This window comes from Hemicordylus capensis, chromosome 1 (genome assembly GCF_027244095.1).
Source record: "Hemicordylus capensis ecotype Gifberg chromosome 1, rHemCap1.1.pri, whole genome shotgun sequence".
In the NCBI taxonomy this organism is placed as follows: domain Eukaryota; kingdom Metazoa; phylum Chordata; class Lepidosauria; order Squamata; family Cordylidae; genus Hemicordylus; species Hemicordylus capensis.
In genome coordinates, this window is record NC_069657.1 from 337,961,143 (window position 1) to 337,983,264 (window position 22,122).

General features: G+C 46.6%; 1 protein-coding gene across 4 annotated transcripts; it reads left to right on the forward strand.

Moving 5' to 3' along the window:
- Window positions 1-4,573: 4,573 nt before the first annotated feature.
- On the forward strand, window positions 4,574-21,474 carry VGLL2 (vestigial like family member 2). Of its 4 annotated transcripts, none has more exons than XM_053284069.1 (4): window positions 4,574-4,968; window positions 10,894-11,209; window positions 18,276-18,785; window positions 20,338-21,474. In XM_053284069.1, exons 1-4 carry the CDS (start codon window positions 4,888-4,890, stop codon window positions 20,379-20,381), a joined length of 951 nt encoding a protein of 316 aa, XP_053140044.1. In that variant the 5' UTR covers window positions 4,574-4,887; the 3' UTR covers window positions 20,382-21,474. The 4 variants fall into 4 exon arrangements, with proteins under 4 accessions (XP_053140044.1, XP_053140054.1, XP_053140062.1 ...); XM_053284079.1 differs by having other exon boundaries at window positions 20,495-21,474; XM_053284087.1 differs by lacking the exon at window positions 4,574-4,968 and adding an exon at window positions 5,092-5,259.
- The last annotated feature ends 648 nt before the right edge of the window (window positions 21,475-22,122 follow it).

Genomic DNA, 22,122 nt, shown 5'->3' on the forward strand with positions numbered 1-22,122 from the left:
TGTTTCTATCTTACATTTTGTCATCTGTCCTTGTTCTATACATAAATAGGAACATATTTCTCCACTTCTGATTTCTTTGTACTGATTATTTTTTCCAGTTAATTGAAAGTTATGTCATTTATTGTTAAATGTACTCATGCATAAGAAGCTATATTTTACTGATACTATCTTATACATTGGTCCATATAGGTCAGTATTGTCTAGATTGACTAGAAATGGCTCTCCAGGACTTCAGATGGGGACCTTTCCCAGCCTTACCTAGAGAGGTCAAGAACTGAACCTGGGACATGCACACACACACACACACCATTTCCCATAGGAAAGACATGTCCTCTGCTACTGAGCTGCAGCCCCACTCTCCACAATTCTCTAACACTCACTTCTGTAATTTCTTATATTTTCTTTCTCAGCCATGGCATTCTGCTGGTTCTGTGTCACATGTTATTTGTTCAGCTTTATTTTATCTTTTCCTGCTTCTATTGTGCTGCTTCTAATATTGCTCCCTATTTATGAAATTCATAGACTAATTGATTTTCTTCCCTTGCTTAAAGATGTCTTAGGCAATCTCTGGGTGGAGGTGTGGGGGAGAGAATGTTTTGCAGCTTTTCCTTGGGCCAGGTTTGAACAATATGGCTCAGCTGCACATGTTAATAGTAAGGGTATACCAAGAGTGCGCCCACTGGGACATCCCTCCATGAACATCCTGATGCCCTCCCAACACATCCCTGAATCATGTGGGCTGTTCATCTGAATGGCCCCTAAACACCTACTCCAAATACTTGTCTAAGCAAATATATTTGTTTTGGAGAGCCCCTTCCTGTTCACATGTGCTGCTGGGCCATATAATTTGAAATGACCCCTTGATACACGGGATTAGTCCAGTTTTAATGATTTTGATATATGTTTAAAATCATTATAAAGTTGCAATCCTACACACACATATTCTTGGGAATAATTGCATTGAACTCAGTGGAAGTTATTTCTCTGTGAACACGCATACAAATGGGCTCTAAAGATGCTAATAATATCCACATTCTGTTCAATCTAACTGGACAATCTGGCTTCATTTGCCTATTGTCTTGTGTGCAAATTCACTTCTTTGGCAGATATTTGATGCTGAATATTTTTTTGCCTATAGTCTTAATCCCAGCAAGTCCCAAACAGAAGTAAAATCACTGATGCTTTCTGACTGCTTTGTGCTTGTGTCACCAGGAACTGACTGAGGATTCCCCTAGTATGGAGGAAATCCTGAGTGGTTTAGAAGTGACATACTCAGTTTACATTGCATTCTGTCAACATAGCTGATGTGGCTGCAGGACAGGGGAACATGGCTGGAGTAATATTGCATTCTGGCAATCTGTGAGAAATGCAATCTCTGTGTCGTTCAGTAAGGCTTCTCTGTTTTGTGCAAGGTTCCAAATAGCTCATATTGATTTATTTAAGGACTTTTTAGACCAAAGCCAATACCTTGAATTGTGCCAGAAAATCGATGGAACTAGTGAAATGCTGTAGAACTGGTATAAATACTCTTGGAAATCTACCACTGTCAGGAGGCAAGTCACTACATTTTGCACTTACTGAAACTTCTAATGGCATGCTCCCATGCAGCACATTACAATAGCTTATGCCTGAAGCTCCAAGAGCATGAATGGTGTCCCGTAAAACTTGCCCAAAGAAACCACTAGTCTGCTCACAAGAAGAAACTTGTGGAAGAGAGATATGCAGAAGATCCCTGGGTATTTAATAGAACATCTTCTTCACTATGAACCCCGCTGCCCATTGAGATCTTCAAGGGATGTTCACCTGCAGTTATTACTGGCTCGTCTGGTGGCTACTCAGGGACGGGCCTTCTCTGTTGCTGCCCTGAGGCTCTGGAATGCACTCACTGGCGAAATAAGAGCCTCCCCATCTCTGACAACTTTTAAAAAGTGAAGACAATTTATTCACCCAGGCCTTTATTTATTTACTTATTTAGTACATTTATATCCCACTCTTCTGCCAAGACAGCCAGTACATGGTTATGTTTTATCCTCACAACAACTCTGTGAAGTAGGTTAGGTTGAGAGATATATGACCGGTCCAGAGTCACTCAGTCAGTTTCATGGCCAAATGGGGATTTGAACCCAGGTCTTCCCAGTTCTCATCGGACACTATAAATACTGTTTCAATAGTTTTAAACATTGTTTAAATTTTAAATTATTGTGATTTTATCCTTTTTATTTTGTTGTAATCTTATTATATTGTGAGTCTTTTTATCCTTTTTTATTTTGTTGTAGATGCCCAGAGACAAATGTTTTGGGCAGAATATAAATATGTTAAATAAAATAAATAAATAAATATGTGAAATTTACATATTGTAAAATAGCCAAATGAAATTATAAAATGGAAGAAGAAAAGGGCAAACTTGGTTTTTTTATTACTGGTATGTGGGATTCTTACACACACACACACACACACACACACACACTATAACTTTAACTTCTTAACAATAGGAAATATGCCTACAAATGAAATACTAAAGTTATTTGGAAGTAAATTCTGAGATTACTTTAAGATGTGGTCCAGCCATAAGACCACATCTTTTTATGATATTTTAAAGATAGTGCTTTGTAAGACAGAAAAAAGTCAAAGCATAATTAGCAAGTACTAGCTGGGCCGAGCACAGAGCATCTGCTATAGTTTGCCTCAGCCGTTATCTCTCCCCTCACCCTGCCCGCCGGCAGCAGCCTTTTATCGCTGGCTGGCTGGCTGGCCATCCGCTTCCACCGCCACAGTCCCTCCCACCCACTGTCTCCTCTGGCCTGCCGTTACACTTCCTCCTGACAGCCGGCCGGCCCACCATCTCCTTTGGCCCGCCACCATGCTTCCTCCCAACGGCTGGCTGGCCCACTTCCTCTGGCCCACCGCCCGTCTGCCGGGCCCACCTGCCAGTCATGGCCACTCGCCTGTCCACCAGTCGCGGCTGGCCACCTATCACCATCTTCTTTGGCCAGCCTGCCACCACTGCCGCCATATTTTTTTATCTAGCCCATCTCGTGGCTATCTGGCAGCTCTCCAAACGCTCGGGAAAGCTGCCACGCATGGGATTAGCCACGGGTCCATTTTAGAGAAATTAATATAAAGAAGAAGCTGATATAACTAAAAATTCTTTTTTCCTTTGAATCATAAAGGGTTCTCAGGATGAAGAACTGAAAGGGAAATTCATTGCAATTTTTAAATGATGGCAAATATTAAGTAACCCTGTGTTCTGAAGCAGGGACCAGCTTTAGGAGTGTGCAACCAAACAGGGCACCATTCTTCAGGGACACCACACATGTGTGACTACATAAGACACAGCTGCTGTAATGAGGCTGGCTATAGCTCAAGGACAAGATGTAGATAAGGCAAGATGTAGATAGGGGCAGATAAGCTTGATCTGCTTTCCCCATCCCACTCGCCTGCCCCCCCAGCCCAGGGAGGGAGAACTATGGGGCCTCTTGTGTGCCCCTTTGCAATAAGCAGGAAGGGCACAGACAGGGACATAGCAAGGCCCTGGGACATAAAATGAAGATGGGCTTCTGTCCACCACCACCCCCTTCTTCAGAGAGGCAGGAGGCAGAGAATGAAGAGCAAGCTGTTGCTTTGCTAGCAGGCCCCTTCTCCTTCAGGGTCCCAGGGACATTTGTTCCACGCTCTCCTTGTTCAATTATAGCTATGCCCCTGGGCACAGAAAGCAAGCCAAAAGGCCCCAGAAGTAAAATGCCTGCTACTTTATTGCATAAAACAAGAGTTATGTTCATTATACATAGACTATGTGCATATTCGAAATCAAATAAATCATCATCATCTCATGCAAAAGTGCATTTAAATGAGTGAAGAAAAGTACTATATATCCTTGATACCCCTTGCACTTTTCCCTTGGTGAGAGGACACACATTTCCATTTCCTCGGAGGATATTGGTCAACTCAGCCTAGAGCTGCGTCCAACACATCACAGTGGTGCCAGCTTACCGTAAACAGAAAAGGGACCACACCAGCACATGGCAGGATGAACAGAAGGACAACCAGTGGAAACGTGTGAAGCACGTTTCCCAACCAAGTGACCTCCAGATGTCCGAGTGTGGTGCTCAAGCACGAAAGCTCTTCGAATGTAGAGAGAGCCGCTTTTCTACATTCAGAAAACTTCAACAGTACTTACAATGACAGCCGACAAAATATTCATCGCACCACTCCCAAATGACTAGGGAGGAAGGACAAAACCCGCCCACTCGCCCACCTCCCTGACTCGGTTCCCCCCCCCCTGGATTCCCAGATTACGTAATTAATAACCATTCCAACCCACCACATTGCTAGACTAGGCCGAGTGATACCCGCACAGCACCACCACCACCCCCGCTGCCTGCTGCCCTAGAGTTTGACAGAGACTATGCAGCTGCAGAAGACCTTCGAGCTCAGCCAGCCAACAGCGCGTCCAGCCAACCCCGGCAGCGTGGACCGAAAGCCAGGGCATCTCAGCCAGTGAGGCAGCGCGAGCAGCGACCCGCGAGACCAGCATGGCGCGGGTGGGCGCGACTCCCTATTGGTCGGTCGCCTTTCCACCTCCGCCTGACGCCGAGCGTGCCGTTTAAATGCCTCCTGACGGGCGCCCGCCGCGCCTGTTTGTCCTGAGCTCATTTGCTGGAATTTGTTTGCTGGCAAGAGGGGGAAGGGGGCGGGGGAAAGTCGGCGAGCGGTGCTTCTGCAGAGGGGCGAGCTGGAAGAGGGGGAGAGAAAGTTCAGGTCTCTCCGAAGCAGATTCCTCTTCTGCTTCTGCCTTCACTCCCTTCCAGGAAACATCCATGAAGCCGCCCTTCCCTTGGCATAACAAGAGTTGATGCTCCAGTACATGAGTCCCCGCTGCCTTTAGCCATGAGCTGTCTGGATGTTATGTACCAAGTCTATGGTCCTCCCCAGCCTTACTTTGCAGCAGCCTATAGTCCTTACCATCAGGTAGGTTGGCTGGGGGCGGCGACTTTGAAGGACTGGAAGAGATTGCGTGCCGCGTGCATTAAATGTCCAGAGGTGTCTTCCAGCACCAGTTTCCTCAAATTGATGGGCCCGGGGATTGCAGTGTGGCTCTGGAACGGGCAGTATCCTATTCTCGGCTCTAATGTACGCGGCTGACCAGCGCAGCCGGCTGATGAGTTCGTTTCGTCCCTCCCAGTGGGAGAGCTGGGATGGACACAGGAGCATCGCGTCCTATCGCATTTTGAGCGCGGACTGAATGGACTTCAGCGCTCAGTTAGGCGAACCATAATCCGTTTGCATTTCAGTTTGATTTCCAAAAGAATTGAATTAGCTGGTGTTACCACCATTGAGTTCGTGCTGCTGGGTAGGAATGCCATATAGAAAACAGAACAGGTCTCCTGTAGCTTTATGAGATGTACAGAAGAGGGAATTTCAGCAGGTGCAACTTTTCGTCTCTCTGCATGACAAGCTGTACCTGCTGAAATGCTCTCTTCTGAGTGTCTCTCAAAAGGTCAGGAGACCTGTCCGCTTTTGCATAAGGTGGTCCTACTGTTGGGAAATATTCGGTTTTATTCGGAGTTATGTATCTTGGGAGTAAATGGAGTAGTCGATCTGTTCTTGTTGTAAAGAGGCAGCCTACCTAGACACTGCAAGGGATAGGAGATTTGCAGCAGCGGACTAGGGTGGCAATTCTCCACGCTGTCGTCGGGTAATTGATTGGAGTCAATGGGACTCAAGCACGCGAGCGGCTTGCAGGATTGCTGCCACGCGAAATAACGATTGCAATCTGCTTTGCGCATTAGGCGCGCTAATCGAATTATAGCAGTGATTGTAGAAATAATTCAGCCACCTACTCAACAGGTGATCTTAGGTAAGCAACTGTTCTTTCACTCTCGCCCCGTACAAGGATAATAATATTGGCCTTCCTTACAAAGCTGTTGTAAGGATTGCCAAAATAATGTGTGTGGCGCGCTCTGAATTTGAAATGCGCCGTATACATGTGAAGTGTAATGTAATAAATGAATTCATAATAAGTAGTCCTACTGATGACTTTAAGCACCCTGTCAATTCACTTCCAGGAATTGTTTTGTCCCGCCCAGTCCATGGTGGTGATCGCTGGCCTGTTGACTTCTTTCTGACGGTTACTTTCCCAGGGATGGCCCAAAGCCCCAGCCCTAAACCGGCAGAACAGCTCAGGTGCTTCCTTATTCTAGAAAAGTTCGGAAATCTTGAGTTAGGACCGACCAGAGAGTTCCATCTGGTTTGGTGAAGGCGAAGGAATTGGCGGTGCGGTCTTCCTTCGGGGTAGCCCTCAAGCGGGAGTGGGACGCGGCGGGGAAAGTTTTCTCAAGCTGCAGTCTTGCATATACTTCCCGCTGAATGCAGTAGGCTTGACTTCCAAAGAGCCAAGCGTGGGGTTTTACCGTCATGAAAACAACCCGTTAACAGCGATCTCTGTATTGGTTACTTGGTTCTTATTTGAAATCCCACTTCCATCTCAGCTAGCACAAGTTTTAGACAATCTGAGGACCAGGCGCGTAACGTGCATTCCTTGACTTTTTCCCAACCAGCGTGTGTGTGTGTTTTATTGCTGGAACTAAATGGCCACTCTTGAGTCGGTCAGATCTGCACTTTGGCACATCCGCATTTCCTGAGGAGCGGCCGGGCTGCCAAATGCGGCAAGTGAGCTCGGTGTGAAGGCACTTGTCAGAAGTAACCCCGGTTTCTCAACGGTTTCATTGTGTCGGACGGAATCAGAATTCGCTCTGCACCTGTTCACTGCTTTTTCTTCTCCCTTTCCTAACTGAACTAGCAAAAGAATGATTCTGTCTCTTGCCGCCGCCGCCGTTGTCAATCTGCCTCCTTGGGAAGACAGTAGACAAGCGGGTTTCTTGGCAATCCATGGCGTTTACTCCCAAATAAACATGTTGAAGACACAGTTAAGCAGCGCAGAGAGAGTCCACTTGGGGAAGTAAATTCTATGAAATCCTTGGAAATTCGAGACGAGTCACTCCCATAACATGGGGGAAATGTATTTTCCTGCTTCCTGCGTCCCCCAAGTAATGCCTCAAATAGACCACCAGGGACCCCTTTTTACGCTCCCCTTGACGGACTAACTAATTTATAATTGTAATTCGACTTCTAGTAGAGTCTCTCTGAGCAATACTAATATCAGAATAGCACCCTGACCATACCAAGCCTCAAACTCTTCTCCAACCACATTCGCCGTGATGTTGGCGGTGTCGTGGTTCGCTCGATGCTCTTACAGAGCCGGCCCAAAGCATTTGGGTCTTGAGAGAGCAAATCCAAAAGGCACCCGCCGTTAATTCGCTAAATAATTAGCTAAATTGACGGGCTTTTTTAATTCCCTGCCTGAACCAGCTTCAGCCCGCCTCTGCTTCTGGAACAGATTTAGGAGGTGGCAGGGTAGGAGAAAGGCCGCAGCGGGGGTTGAACTTTTGTTTTATTTGCTTATTTTTGGCCTGGCCGGCCCGCCATTCCCTTCTCTCTGGGTCCAAGTCCCAGGTTTCCCGGGCGCGCAGGATCTTCGCACTGTATCCGAATCCAATTACTCATGTCTAAGGGCCGGCCCTTTGCAGCAGCTGCAGCAGACACGTTAACCACAATGAAGCAAACATGGAAAACATCTAGCAGACTTTCGAGAGAATTCTGTCAAAGAATCTAGTTTTTAAAAAAAGGGGGGGGGACCTCTCGGAAATGCCTCTCTTCCTCTACGTGCCAAGACAAGGGGATTTTTTTTCCCTTCCTCCTACACGGCTTTTAATGACCAGTTAGTTTGTGTCTGTTGTATTCCCTCTGCGCCCAATGCCCCTACTAGAATCGGAAAATATCCTTCGGATTTGCTCAAAAGTTATGCAAAAGTGACTTCATCAGGCCTATCCCATGGAACTGGAGAGCGAAAGCGTGGTTTCTCATGGTTCCTATCTAGTGAAATAAAATAAAGCTAGAGAGCCCCAGAGTTGCCATCTCTGACAGAAGCTATTCCTGGAGATTCTTCTCCACCCTAAAAGTTTTCATGATATCAAGCCATTAAAATTTCCAGGCTTGCTTTCAGTAGTCACTGAAAGATGCCGATTGCAGGAGATTTCAAGCCTAGTCCTGGGGCGGGGCGGGTGGCAACCCCATAGGAGTATAAAGTGAATCCCCTTTAGATCAGGCTAAGGAGGATCAAGCTTAGGCCAGAGAGATCTTTGACTTTTCCTCCGTTAAAAGTTTTGCCATTGATTCGTTTGGGGAATCAGTTGTGTCCCTAACGGCTCATTTTCTGGGTCCAATGGCTCCCTCTAAAACTTAGGAGTGCATGGCGTGCAGACCCCCGTAAGCATTTGAGGATCCCCCCCTCTCGTGTTAACTCAACTCCCCCTTCAAGCCCCAATAATCCATATCTTCAGTCCCCAAGATGTATTTTTCTCCCTCCTCCCACTGAAATGAGGAGTTGCTCCTCAAGCTTTCCCTTTGTTTGCACCTCTGAAAGAGCATCTCTTTCTGCCACCGCCCAGGAAAGTAGCTGTAGGTTTATTTCAGTCTGGGACGCAGAACAGCTCTTCTGTTAAGTTTTTAAATGGAAGGCTTGATTCTGCAGAGCGCTGGGCGTTCTTTGTCGTTCCCCCCTTTATATCGAGAGGGCGGATCTGCTCCGGTTGTCCGAACAACAAAACCCGGTCGCTCGCCTGAGATGCTTGGCCTGCCTGTCCCTGAGGCCTCCCTTCTTAACTAGTCCTCATGGCTAGAGGACCTGCAGTTTGATCCATCCTCGCTTCCTCGCTCCTCCTCTTTCGTGCAAAACAGGGCTTGACAAGAACAAGGGCTGCCGAGCTCTTAGTGCGGCCTTCTGTCCCCAGCCGCGTCTTGTCTCTAGGCTGACTGGCAGCGGCTTTCCAGAGTAGCAGGCACGCGTCTTTCCCAACCCTCCCTGGAGATGCTAGACTGAACCCGGGACACGTGTGTGCGCATGCGCCCACACGCTCACGCGCACGCACAATAAATCTCCGGAAGGAGTAATTAAACCACACGCTTAATTTTTATTGTGGTGCCTTCAGTGTGTCTTACCCCTCAGATCTCACCTGGCTGCCCCTGATACTGTGGAGGGGGCACCCCGTTTTAAAATCTGGGAAAAATCACTCTTCGGAAGGCCCCGTCAGTGGCATAGGTGCGTTTTCGGTGCTACACGTAAGGAAGCTGTCATACTGAGTCAGACCACTGGTCCATCTAGCTCTATACGGTCTACACACTGACTGGCAGTAGCTCTCCAAGGTTTCAGGCCTTTCCCAGTCCTCTCTGGAGATGTCAGGGATAGAACCTTCTGCATGCAAAGCAGATTCTCTACCACAAACCTATGCCTCCACCCCCAAAGGTAGCATTAAAGGGTCTCCCATCCAGGCACTGACCATACCAAGACCTGCTTAGCTTCAACAAGGTGGCTGTATCCTGTGCCTTTAGACCACGAGTCTCGGCTAATAATCACCTACAGTTCTTAGTACGTCTCCAAACATGTGGTCTGAGCCTCTGGATGCGAGAGCAGTGGCTAAAGCGGGCTTGAGGAATCCAGAGCACGTTGCTTGTTCCCCAGTTTAGCATTCCCCAAAAGCGGAGGGAGGGGGTTGCCCTGGGACGAACCTACGGACGTGGAACTACTCCTGGTCAGTTGGAGTGGGAAGGAAAAGTTCTTCGTGACGTGACCCAAACAGATCGTGGGAATTGAGGCAGAGCGACCGGCTGTGATCCTCAAGCCTGTTAAGCCGGAACTCGTGGATCCAAGCCCACGTCTTCGGAATCCGTTTTCAGGCCAAACTGTCTTAGTTAAAGGCGTTGTGAATTGGTAAATTTCAAAAGTAGGTGATGTATGGACCCAGATAAAATCCTAGTTTTGAAAATCTAACTGCATGGGTTGTTGGGTACGGGGTGCAGATCCCCACTACTCACTAAAAGAGTCCCTCTCATTTTTCAGAACTCCTCCAAAACAAATTTACTACCCCAAAAAGTGTCTCCAGGGAGGGGAAAGGGTTAAGTGAGGAGTTGCTCCCCAAGCTTTATTTCCGTCTGCACCCCTGTGGCCAGTGCATGACTCCGTGTGTCCCGGTGCGAGTGCTAAGTTCCCACGTGCCCTTCGCCATCGCTCCACGACTGCTATTATATAAAGCGGTGTCCCGAGTGTGTGGGAAAGGGTGTACGCCTGCAAACATAGAGGTTTGTTTTGGTAAAAAGAGCCCGCCCCTTTCAAGACACGCGAATCCACTGCGAGGGAAGGTTCCGAGGCAAAATCATCAACCCAAAACTACAATCCATCACCAGAATTGTTGATCCACGCTCAGAATGTCTTGGGCTGGGCACACATTTTTTGGAGTTGGGTTGTCCCCTGGGAAGTGGGGGGCATGTTTTTAAAAAAGTTTCGTGATTCAGATCCCACTTCGTCAGATTTATTATGCACTACTTTTATTATATTTACATTTTTGCCCACTATTCCGATAAATTTCATTTATTTATTTAATTTTTTTTATACCGCCCACTACTGAAGTCTCTAGACGGTATACAGCATAAAACAAACTAAGAACAAAACAAAACAAGAATGTAACAGTTAAAACAGAAAACCAGATTAAAATATCCATAAAAACACCAATATCCTCTCCAAAGAGACTCACATCAATCAGAAAACGAGACAAGGGCCATAGCCTCATTTTTACGAACTTGGGGGGCGGGGGGGGACCAGAAGCAGGAACAGGTTTCCTAAACTGCTGGGTTTTTACAGGGATCTGTAAAGGGGGAAAGGAGTTTCCAGATCGCCTCGCGTTTGCTTCAGAACGAATGCTTGGCCGCGGCTGCGTGCACACGTTCGTGGCCAGGCGTGCGCGAGTCGGTCGTGACATTGACTTTCGATCTCTTCCACAGAAACTAGCCTTTTACTCGAAGATGCAGGAAGCCACCGAGAGCGTGAGCAGCGCCAGTACGAGCAGCGCCAGCAGCTCTTTCTCCGGCCACGCCGCCCCAGCCAGCATCAAGGAGGAAGAGTGCAGCCCCGAGAAAGAGCGCCCCGCGGAGGCCGAATACATCAATTCCAGATGCGTCTTGTTTACCTACTTCCAGGGGGACATCAGCGCCGTGGTGGACGAGCACTTCAGCCGGGCCCTCAGCCAGCCCAGCAGTTACTCGCCGCCGAGCAGTGCCAGCGCCAAGGCTGCGGCTCGGAGTTCCAGCTCTTGGAGGGGTGAGCAGCTGATATAGGCCACGCGGCAGGATCCTCCCGCTACGTGGTCGGTCTGGATCGGAGGGAAAACCAGGAGAATCTGGTTTCACTGATCAGGCCTCTCCCCGGCAAGGAATTGCAGGACTCCTAAGGCCACGCCACACACGTGATGCTGCTAGCGAGTCAGTGGCTGTCACGTGTGCGCATGTTGTCCACGTGGTGGGAAGAGAACTCAAAAGTGCGTGCTAGGTTTTGCATTTCCCTTGTAACCCGGTTTAAGCCGCGCCCTCCCAGAAACATCAGGGTGGTGTTGTCAGGTTGCTTTGCTGACGCCCTCGCTCAGGCAAGGATGGCCATCACTGGAATGAGCAGGACTACAGGGTCTCAGTTTGACGGAAGGGTATACAGGAGGGGATATTTGCTCACAGTGGGGCGGGGGGAAGGTGTAACACGAATGCAAACATAACGAGGCTCTTCAGTTTTTCTCTGGGACGTGAAAATGCCCCCAAACTCTCCACGGGAAGGGGAGTTACCCAACTACGATGATTCAGGCGATATTGTTCCATTTGCATTCAGTGCTGGCGTTAGTTACACGATCCGCTCTGTACAGAATTTAAAAACACAACCAATAGGTCGAAAGGTGTGTCTGCACACTAGCTTGGACGTGGTGCTCATTAAAATCTATGAGACAGTTTCCAGGGACCTGACGACTTCCTAAAAATGTTTAGGAAAGATGCTGGGGAAACAGTGAGGTGTGGGATGGCGGGTGGTTGCAGTCAGCAGCACTGCAGCACACAGTCCTCAAGGTATGGAGTCCTCCGGTCGCAGCTTTAACGACTGTGGCTACAGTTGCTGGATTCATGTAGCCTAGTAAAACGCCATGGGAGCCGCTTCTGACTCTCAGAGTGCCCATTCTTGGGCTGCATGGCAGGCAGTCTGCGATACAAGACACCACGCCACGCACAAAGGTGTCTTGAAGGGATGGAGGTGGGCGAGGCAGAATCCAGCTCCCATTTCTGAGAGGGGGGTGTGCATGAGAGCGGGTGCCTTTGCTCCAAAAGGGGGTGGGGGGAGGAAACGTGGGGATGCTAGACTCCACACCCGTTACACAAAAGACTCGTTAACTGGCGAGAGATTTACATGATGGGTATCCGCTCTCGTGGCCATCCTGGGCAACAGTTAGGCACTTCCGGCTCCATTGATTTCAATGGAGGAGTGAACGGTGTGCTAGGACAGGGGCTGCATGCCGCTGAATCCCCGGGGCGGGACAGTGCGGGGAGGGGGCACTCGCTGCACTAGGTTTCTTCTTGGAGGCATTTGGTTGGTTCCTGGGCAAAACAAGATGCGAGACTTCATAGACCCAGCCGGGCGCTTCTAGACAAACGTGGGACTAAAGGATCTAAGTAAGGTGGTATGCTTTATTGAGGCCGCTTCTGCAGGGAGGAGGAATGGGCAAGCTTTCCGGTTTCACACAGCCGCCCCGCGGAGAGCTGTGTCGTTAGAAAGCTGCCATATAACTTGATTAACCTAGTTTTAAAATAATCACTTTTCTGGTATTTGCATTCCTATTGGCAGAAAAGGATAAGTACGTGACGTCTGTTCCCTGGAGCCGAAAGGGCAACAAGAAGCGCTTATAACAAACTATACGGATTGTTGTTATTATTATTATTTTAAGTTGTGTTTTCTGTTCATTTAAACCACTCAGTTTCTTACACGGACAAGAGCTTTTCCCAAGCAAACTGCGTGCGCGGAAAAGAGAGATCGGCCTTCTTAAGGGCTCGCGGAAGCAGGCTTTGGGTGGTGCGCTGCAGTCCAGCTGCAGAGTGGCGCGGATGCCGTGCTGGGAGGGAGGCCAAGGAAATCTCAGCGGCCCATTGGGCAACACCGCTGGAACAGAAAATTGCTGCTTCTCCGGAGAGAAAAGAATATCCGTTTTTCTCGGCTTGGTCGCTTTTCAGCTTCAGCTGCACATTCCTGCATGACAAGCTGCTGATAAAGGACACAAAAGGAGGCTAGGTCGGGTTTCCCCCCCACCCCATTTGTTTTCCAGGTAGTTGGCAACTTAGTGAATCGGGCATGTTCGGAGTAGAAAGAAATGAGTCCCCAAGCCTGAAGAAGTTCTAGAGTCTAGAGAGAGTTGGTTTCAGATTTGATAAAAGCTATAGGATCGCAGTGTCACTCAAGGGTGCAGATCCCAAGCATTTGAGGAATCCCCCCTCATTTTACTGAACTCCCTACCCACAAACCTAATCACCTGGAACACTGGAAGCTGCCATATACTGAGTCAGACCATTGGTCCATCTAGCTCAGTCTTGTCTCTACACAGACTGGCAGCGGCTTCTCCAAGGTTGCAGGCAGGAATCTCTCTCAGCCCTATCTTGGAGATGCTAGGGAAGGAACTTGGAACCTAGATGCTCTTCCCAGAGCTCCATCCCTTAAGGGGATTCTCTCACAATGCTCACACTTCTAGTCTCCCTTTCATCTGCAACCAGGGTGGACCCTGCTTAGCTAGGGGGACAAGTCGTGCTTGCTACCACAAGACCAGCTCTCTTGCTATATCTTCACCTATATTTTCAAACCCCCAGAACGTATCTTTCTCCTCCGCAAGTGCCTTTCCTCCCCATACCCCAGCCCCGAAAAGTGAGGAGTTGCTCCTCAAGCTTTTCCTCTGTCTGCACATATCAAACGGAAGCCTGTGATGATACCTGAGGGAGAAAGGGCCTCCCGTATCTGCCATCGAGATGGATGGGGCGGCAGACGTGGGCAATTTCTCAAGACAAATGGATCAACCTTGGGTCCCCAGATATTATTGGACTACAACACCCATCATCCCCAACCATAATCGGCCATTGTGGCTGGCATCTGGGAATGATGGGAGTTGTAGTCCAACAAACTTAGAGGCCCCAAGGTTTGGAATTCCTGTCCCCAGGCAAGATGCAGGGGAAAGAACGTATGCATAGTCGGAGCACCGAGTCTTTCCAGGCGCACGGATAGAAGTATTCGAACGGTAGTATTGTTATTATTATTATTTTCAATCTTTCCAAATTCAATTTTTATTGATTTTAACAATAGTAATATTGTCATTCATTACAAATACACAAAAGTGGACTTCCCGCACACATCTCTTCGTGAATCATCAGCTATAAAGTTTACCCTTGCTATAATAATAATTCAAAACGGTAGTATTGTTAAATACTGCTCATCCCATCAAAAGACGCTGTGGGGAATTCAGGAGGCAAAGACAAGTTTTGCAGCCCACCTCCGTTTTCCTTCACAACTAAATTTATCAAGCTGATCTCCGACTCCAACCTATAGACTACTTGCATGGCGAGTTAAAAGGATGGAATAATATTTTCCCAATTTCTTCCTTGCAAAAGCAAAAGCCACTTTCCTCCCCTGCGGCCCTGACCCCAAACCTCCACAGCCAGGTTTGTGCCCCCGCGCCGCCTCCTTTGTTGACTTGAAGCAACCTCTTATTAAATAACGGTTGTGAAAGACACATAGGGGAAATACAACGTCTGTAAAAAGTGATTCCTTTTGCAGGATCAGGCTTTTCACCTGGAAATCTTAGGTCTCATATACTGAATTTGCACTGGTGTCCCAGTCACGCTTCCAGAAAGCAAATCCCACTGACTTCACTGAGATTTACTTGGAGTAGATTATGCGAAGATCCAGCTCCCTTGAGAAGTCCATAATGCTGGGGAAAGTTGAAGGAAAGAGAAGAGGACGACCAGCAGCAAGGTGGATGGACTTGATTACGACAGCAATGAATGCACCACTGAGAGACCTTAAAGGCCAAGTTGAAAAGATAGATCCTGGAGATACTCTATCTATATGTGGTCGCTAAGACTCGACACCGACTTGACTGCACTTAATCAATCAATCAAAAGATGCGTGGATTCAGGCCGCCGCCCAACTAAAGAAGCACAGATTAAGTTCATCCAGTTGGAGGATCTCGTTATGCCTCGATCTTTGCCGACAGTATTATTTAAAGAGAGTCCGTGTGCTCTCCAAGACCTCATCTAATTCCAAGTGTGCTGTTGGGAAAGGATCATAGCGTCTCTCCCTTACAGTGCAATCCTATGGATGTTGTTCAGGAGTAAGTGCCATGGAATGCAGTGGGACTTCCTCCCAAGCCTGTGTGGGCATAGAAGGGCAGCCGTGGTGCTGTGCAACCCTAAGCATGCTTATTCAGAAATAACCTTAGACTATTTTCGCTAGATGATGCTTATATGATTAAGTAAGCTAACTTTTAAAATACACGCGCACACTCTCGGTTCATATCACTCTCCGAGACTTGGGCTTTTATTTTATTTCAGGCGGACACAGTTTAAAGAAGAACAATGACTTACGCTAAGAAAAGAAAAGGTCTTTAAAATTAGCATGCAATTATCATAACCCCTTCCTCTTTTAAACTTGTTCTATAGGTTCTATTCTGAACAGAGTAGCCAATCGATGAAAAGATCGATTTTCTTTTTCTGGGGAGATCCACAGTTCTAGGAAACAGACTATTGGATCCATTAAGATGAGAGTTTTGAACTCCAGTTCTGCGTTCCACTCTAACTTTCAGACTTTAATAGTGATCTTTGGCTAGAGGTCAAGTGATTATACTAAGGATCACTCTATATTTGCATTACTCTCAAGTAGAAATGTTTCGATTAGCAGCCCAAATGCTCTTCAACCCAAGGTTTCTTTAGCCTGGGACTATCAGCTATTGAAGAGAAATTGCCAGAATGTTTGCATTTTCTGACTACAGTATGATGACAGTACTGTACCCTACGATTTGGAGAAACATCGGTGTTACACTGAAGCTTTAATTACATCACAAACTTGTGAATGAGCGCGCATTTTCAAACACACACACCCCCCCCCCCGCCCAGGCCTGGAAATCTGGGCTAAACTACTCGTTCCATATAGTAGAAGAGGATTTTCCACCCAGTTTTTAATTTTATTAAAGGTAACCCTTTCCCCTTCTGACTGTTTTCTCGCTCAGAATGGATCCTTGTCCAAAAGCTGCTTTTCGCCGTTGGGGAGAAAGGGATCCGGAATTAATAGGCTATTGAGCCGCACCCCGACCCTTGCTTTATTGGTTACTTTTTGAACCGTCTCCCTAGTAATAGCTATTGCATATTAGAACTCGATAATATAATTGTAATAATATTAGAATATTAGAACCTTTGAATATGGTTTCTAAATTCATGAGATAAAATACACTACATGACCACCCCATTACGTGCAGGGGTGTAGTATGCGTGGGCGGGAGGGGACGTGGACTCGCAAGGACGGAGCGCCGGTACTTCTCGGCTTCTCTAGCTGTTGGGGTGGGCATGGCGGCTGTCATGGAGAGCGCCCGCACGTCTGAATTTGCAGCTACATCACTGTTTGGGATCATTCTAGAAGATGCACTGTGTGCAGCGCGATTTGATATAGGTTTCTTCAAAAGTACTGTTCAACGGTGCTGACCCAGGGAAAGCCTTATTTCCTACCAAAAAATGCACGGCCTCTAAGGGAACTATAGAGAAGGCTTCTCTACAGTTCCCTTAGAGGCTATGCATTTGTTTCTCTGAGAAGCGCTTGCCTTTTCTTCTTAGTGGTTATTGTGGGGAGATTATTATACATTTCTGGATTTTGTATCCCCGGGTTTCCCTGATTAATGGTATTTTGGATTTTGCAAATAGGTCGCGCCGCGCTCCAAACGTCCGGAGTGTGATTTCGAGAGTTTCACGGTGGTATTGTTCAGAGCTGTAGATCGGTCATATCAAGCAACTTTTCTCTGAAGTTGACGACTCGTCCCGGCAAGTGTGTGCAGAACAGCAGCCCTGTTCCGATCTCATCGGCATGAGCTGAATGACCTGTATAGACGTTTAAGGGAGATTTCCTCGGGGTCTGTTTGCAACTGATCTAGCCTTACCCGCCCTCCCTGTCTGCGGTTTCTAAGCGTGAACTAGTAGTTGAAAGACAACTTGGCGGAAATGCGGTCAGCGTCCTCCTAGAACTGGAGAGCTGGATTTTTTCGTCTTCCCCGATGCTCGCTGCCGACCGAGGATGGCCTTTCTTCTTGGCTCGAGAGAGCCGTGAAAGCGTTCCAGTTGTCTCATGCTAGACAATTCTCTGGAGTGCTGCATTAGTCCACCGCAGATATGTGCCTTCATTACTTCATCTGGTATCGCTCGGGCAAACTCTCTTAATCTTGTTGTTATGTGCTGCATCTGTACTCAGCCATGCCAACTCCACAACTTAAACAGCAGAGGTGAAGGGGGGGTTGGTCACATGTTAAAATAGAATAATTATTCTAGGAAATGCTACTGACAGCACCTTTGAGCCTCTCTCAATATTTGTGTGCATGTGTGAATGTTCTTCAGGTTGGACAAAAAGTAGAATACATTTTAAAATCGTACAAACGAATGCCAGTTTTAGATGTGCATTACGTGCATGGGGAAAGAATTTTTTTCAAAAAGCACCCTACTGTTAATTGTAATGTGTAGGGATGGTCTAGGTTTTGCATTCATTTTCTTTCATTCCATCATTGTAAAACCTGATATAAGCATCCTTTGTAAAAACAGCTTTGATCTTTATAATGCAATGTACTTAAGTTCTCTCTGGCAATTACGCTTCTTTTTCTCATTTTGAATCAATTTTCAATTTTCAATTTGAATCAAAGGGTCGTTTGGCAGGTAGGAGCTGTTTGGGGATATTTTGAAATAAATCAAAAATAAGAATAGAGGATTATTATTTATTTCCAGCATTCCTGTTCTGCCTTTCTAAAAGAATACTCAAGGCAACAAGGTTCAGAAAATTTAGAACAGTACCTTATGTACCACCTAATACATTAAAACTCTTAAGAAAAAGGAAACAGGGCAAAAGTCAGCAGGAAAGATCAAAATGTAAAAGCCTGATATAGGATGATATATATATATCTCTCTCTCTCAAGGGCTGGGCTGATCCATGTGGGTAGAAGTGTGCAACCTAGAAAGCGCTGTGTTGGAGACATAAAAATGGCCCGTAGTGGAGTGTCACAATGGATGAGGAGCACATCTGCCCTGCTGACATTGTCCTGATGTTTTCTTCTCCCCTTTCCTTTGTTCAGATGGATCATTCCTTATGAGCCAGCGCAGCTTCCCACCCTCCTTCTGGAACAGCACATACCAGCCCTCCTCGGTGCCTGCCTCCCTGGGCAGCCCGCTGGCAGCCACTGCCCACAGTGAACTGCCCTTTGCTACAGCAGACCCTTATTCACCCAGCTCGCTGCACAGCCACCTCCACCAGGGTGGTCCAGAGCCCTGGCACCCTGCCCACCATCATCACCATCACCACCACCACCACCCCTACATCGGCACACAGAGCTCTGCCTATCCTCGGCCCACCACTGTGCACGAGGTCTACGGTCCACACTTCGACCCTCGTTACGGCTCGTTGCTGGTGCCTGCTGCTTCAGTGCGCCCTCATCGTCTCACGCCTGCCTCAGTGCCCACCCCTGTCAGCCCTCAGTGTGAGCTAGGCAAGAGTGAGCCTGCCACATCAGCGTGGACAGCACCAGCACCCTTCCCCAGCCCAGCAGGGGAAATGGCACAAAGTCTAGGCCTCAATGTGGATACAGGTAAGGCTTGGCAGACATCGCTTCCTGCCTCTCCCTCCCTTACAGCCTGAACCACCACCACCACCACCATTTATTAAATTAGGATAGAAAAGTAAGTAAGGATCATCAACAGTAAAGCCCTCTTGCCTCTTGCTTGACACAAAATAATGGAATGTTTGCAGGTGTGCAATGCATTTCTTATACCATTGTAGGCAGAACTTCAGAAATTATCTCCCCGCATTCACTAAGCACAGGGAGAAGGGAAGTAGAAGCACCCTAGCTAGTCAGGCCTCTCCTTGCTGATGGGCTTACTCCCTGGCATGAAGAACACAACCATGTTCCTCACCAGGTGTCCTCCTGTTCAGTGCTTGTCTGCAACAGGCACCGGAACACAGGGTGAATTCCTCCCAGTTATTGGGAGCCTTGTCTAGGAAACATTTTAGCACAGGAGGCATTGCTAGCCGGCATGCTCCACACTCCCTTTTCTGTGTTCAGTTAGTGTGGGAAGAGAACATCTGGAAAAGACTATCATTGTCATGAGAAACCCAGAGATGTCTCGTTCTCTCTTCTTCCTTTCCTGCTTTATGTCTCATCCTCCTAACAACAAAGTGATTGGATTTTTGTCTTTACCCTTGCCTTGCACAATTGGCTGTCTATGATGGGGGCATGGAATGGAAATATGCAATGCGATGCTTTCACATTGCACATTAGATTATGCACATTCCTGGGAAGAGCAAAGCAGAGTGGCATTCAGTGTGCTTTGTCATTCTTAGTTCCACCTTCTGTAAACAAAGCCTGTCCAACCACATTTGAGGGAGGGGTACAATGTGGTCAAAAATGAAGACAGACAAGTAAAGTTGTCTCTTAGACCTTATCAAATGATTGATAGTAAATTATTTTTCTTTTAGAACAGATATATTTATCTTGATTCTAACTAAGGAGGTCAGCAAAGTTAGAGAACCTCTCTCTCTCTCTCTCTCTCTCTCTCTCCCTCTCTCTCTCAGAAAAGTACTCTGGATTCGATGATTCAAATAACTGAGGCTGCAGCCAATTATCCTACAGGTTTAAATAAAACTGGGTGCATACTTTGTGAATCTATTTCATTTATGCCACATCCCATCCCAACACTTCTGAATATTGTAAATTGTGTTCCTCCTCACCCTGTGAGGTAGGAAGAGCATAATTTGTATTAAGGCCCATCATGGTACCACACTTTGCCTGGTTTACATGCAAGTCTCAACCCTGGTACCTTTCATTTTAGAAATTAAGGATTTAAAGTAAATCAGTATTTTAACAGTTGAGAGACAGTGTGATTCACTCAGTGGCTGAGTTGGAAGTTTCAATCTGGATTTCTTCAATTCTCTTTCTATCACATGTTGGTATCCATTTGGTTTTCCTCTTCACCTTGCTCCTTCTCAACCTGAACTTTTAATGCTTCAGCTAGGTAAATGCCTTGTGACAAGAAAACAGTGCTGTTCATTCCCACCCCCCACCTGCCCTTATCTTACACTGGTTTTTCCCCCCCCTTTCCCTTTCTGTTTTGTTTTATTTCAATTTTTCTCTCTGTTCTTAGGTTTGCAGCCTCAGGATAAAAGCAAGGATCTCTATTGGTTTTAGACCTGCCCTTCCACCTTCTCTTCCCCTCTAGTCAGACCTCTGCCTAAGTAGGACTGGTGATGACAGAGCTGAAATCGAGTCCGTTTGTAACAGCTTCTGATCTTGGTTTACAGCTCGCCGTTATTCCTTCTGTGGTGGATCTCTCCTGAGCTGATCTGCTGATCTTAACGCTCTCCCACAAACTCCATCTTCCTTTTCATCATTCAGAATCTCATGTCGCATTTCAAGAACAAGAATATGGGGAAGGCAAAGGGAGATAAAAGCTGCTTTGACTTGGCCTTTCAACAACAAAATCTAGAACCGTAAGGGATGTAAGGCACCCATCTTTCTCTTGAAGGTGCAGCGCCAAGTGCAATGGCTCCACATCCAGAATTGTAACCAGGCCACTCTAAAGAGTCAAGTAAAATGAACAAGGATATAAAAATCACTGAGTTTGGAAAGCAAATGTGTTTGTTACCGGTGGTGATGGTGTGAACCATTCTTCTGATCAGCTTTTTTTTAAAAAAAAAAATGACTTATTGAAAGCAACATGGGCAGTTATTCAGACATTGTGAACGGGATTTTTGTCCTTTACACTGTAGAAAGAGAGGAATTCTAAACTTCTAAGCACGTTTGGGACTTTTAGGGGAAAAATTCAGACTGTGGTGATGAGTGGCAAGTGACTAGTGTAGGCCACCTGCCTCCAGGCTTACACAAATGCAGCTGTTGCAGAGACAACTGTCCAAACTCCAGAAACTTGACAACCAAGGTGGCACTTCTCTGAGTTTGGCACAACAATTGCATTGGTTAAGACATACATACATATGTGTATATATACGTTTTTTATACAAGGAACGTTTTATGAGCAAAGAAGAGATCTTTCACCCCCCCCCCCAAAGAATACTCTAACAGCCTTCACAAGGAACAACTGGAGAAGTTGGGGAGGAATTAATTGGACAAAGGACCCCATTTAATTTGAATTCTCTCTGTACCTATCTTTCTGCCATTAATGGTCAGGGACTGGGTCTCTATCTTTTTTTTTTTTTTTTTTTTGGAAGGTGAATATAAGAGGTGGTTATTTGTAGGAATGTTACATTAAAGATTTCTCCTTTCATCCTGATTGTATTATTTTTGTGATGAACAAAAAGTTGTAGATTTCCTATGCACAATGGGAATTTCAGTGAGAATTTGAAGATGATGGAAGCTAAATGTGTTTGAAAGCCAATCTTTTCCATCTGTAATTGAAAAGAAACACCCTCATAGGTGAATGTTTTTCATGCACTTGTAATGTTTGCTGATGCATGTATCCAAGCCTTTAGAAGACTGATGAATGGCTGGGGAGGTTTTATGCTTAAATTCTGGAGTAGTTTTGTTCAAACTGCACTTTGAACAAAAGTCCATGTGATGGGTAACATGCAAAAAAAGGTGTGAACTCAGTTTTGAGAGTGTCAGCAGGTATGTGGATAAAGGTGATCCACTTGACATAGTATACCTGAACTTTCAGAACATTTTTGACAAAGTTCTTAAAGACTCTTGAGAAAATGTAGTAGTCATGGGGACTATGACTACTAAATAGTCATAGGGGACAGGTTAATGTGTGGATTAGTAACTGGTTGAAGGACAGGAAACAGAGGGTAAGTATAAATGGACAGTTCTCTAAATGGGGGGAAGTGGGGTACCCTAGGGATCTATACTGGGACCGGTGATTTTTAATTTATTCATAAATGATCTAGAAGTTGGGGTAAGCAGCAACGTGGCCAAA

Coding starts and splice junctions, on each gene's coding strand:
- VGLL2 (XM_053284069.1), top strand. CDS start 4,888: ATGAGCTGTCTGGATGTTATGTACCAAGTCTATGGTCCTCCCCAGCCT. Junction 4,969..10,893: donor CCTATAGTCCTTACCATCAG/GTAGGTTGGCTG, acceptor TCTCTTCCACAG/AAACTAGCCTTTTACTCGAA. Junction 11,210..18,275: donor GAGTTCCAGCTCTTGGAGGG/GTGAGCAGCTGA, acceptor TCCTTTGTTCAG/ATGGATCATTCCTTATGAGC.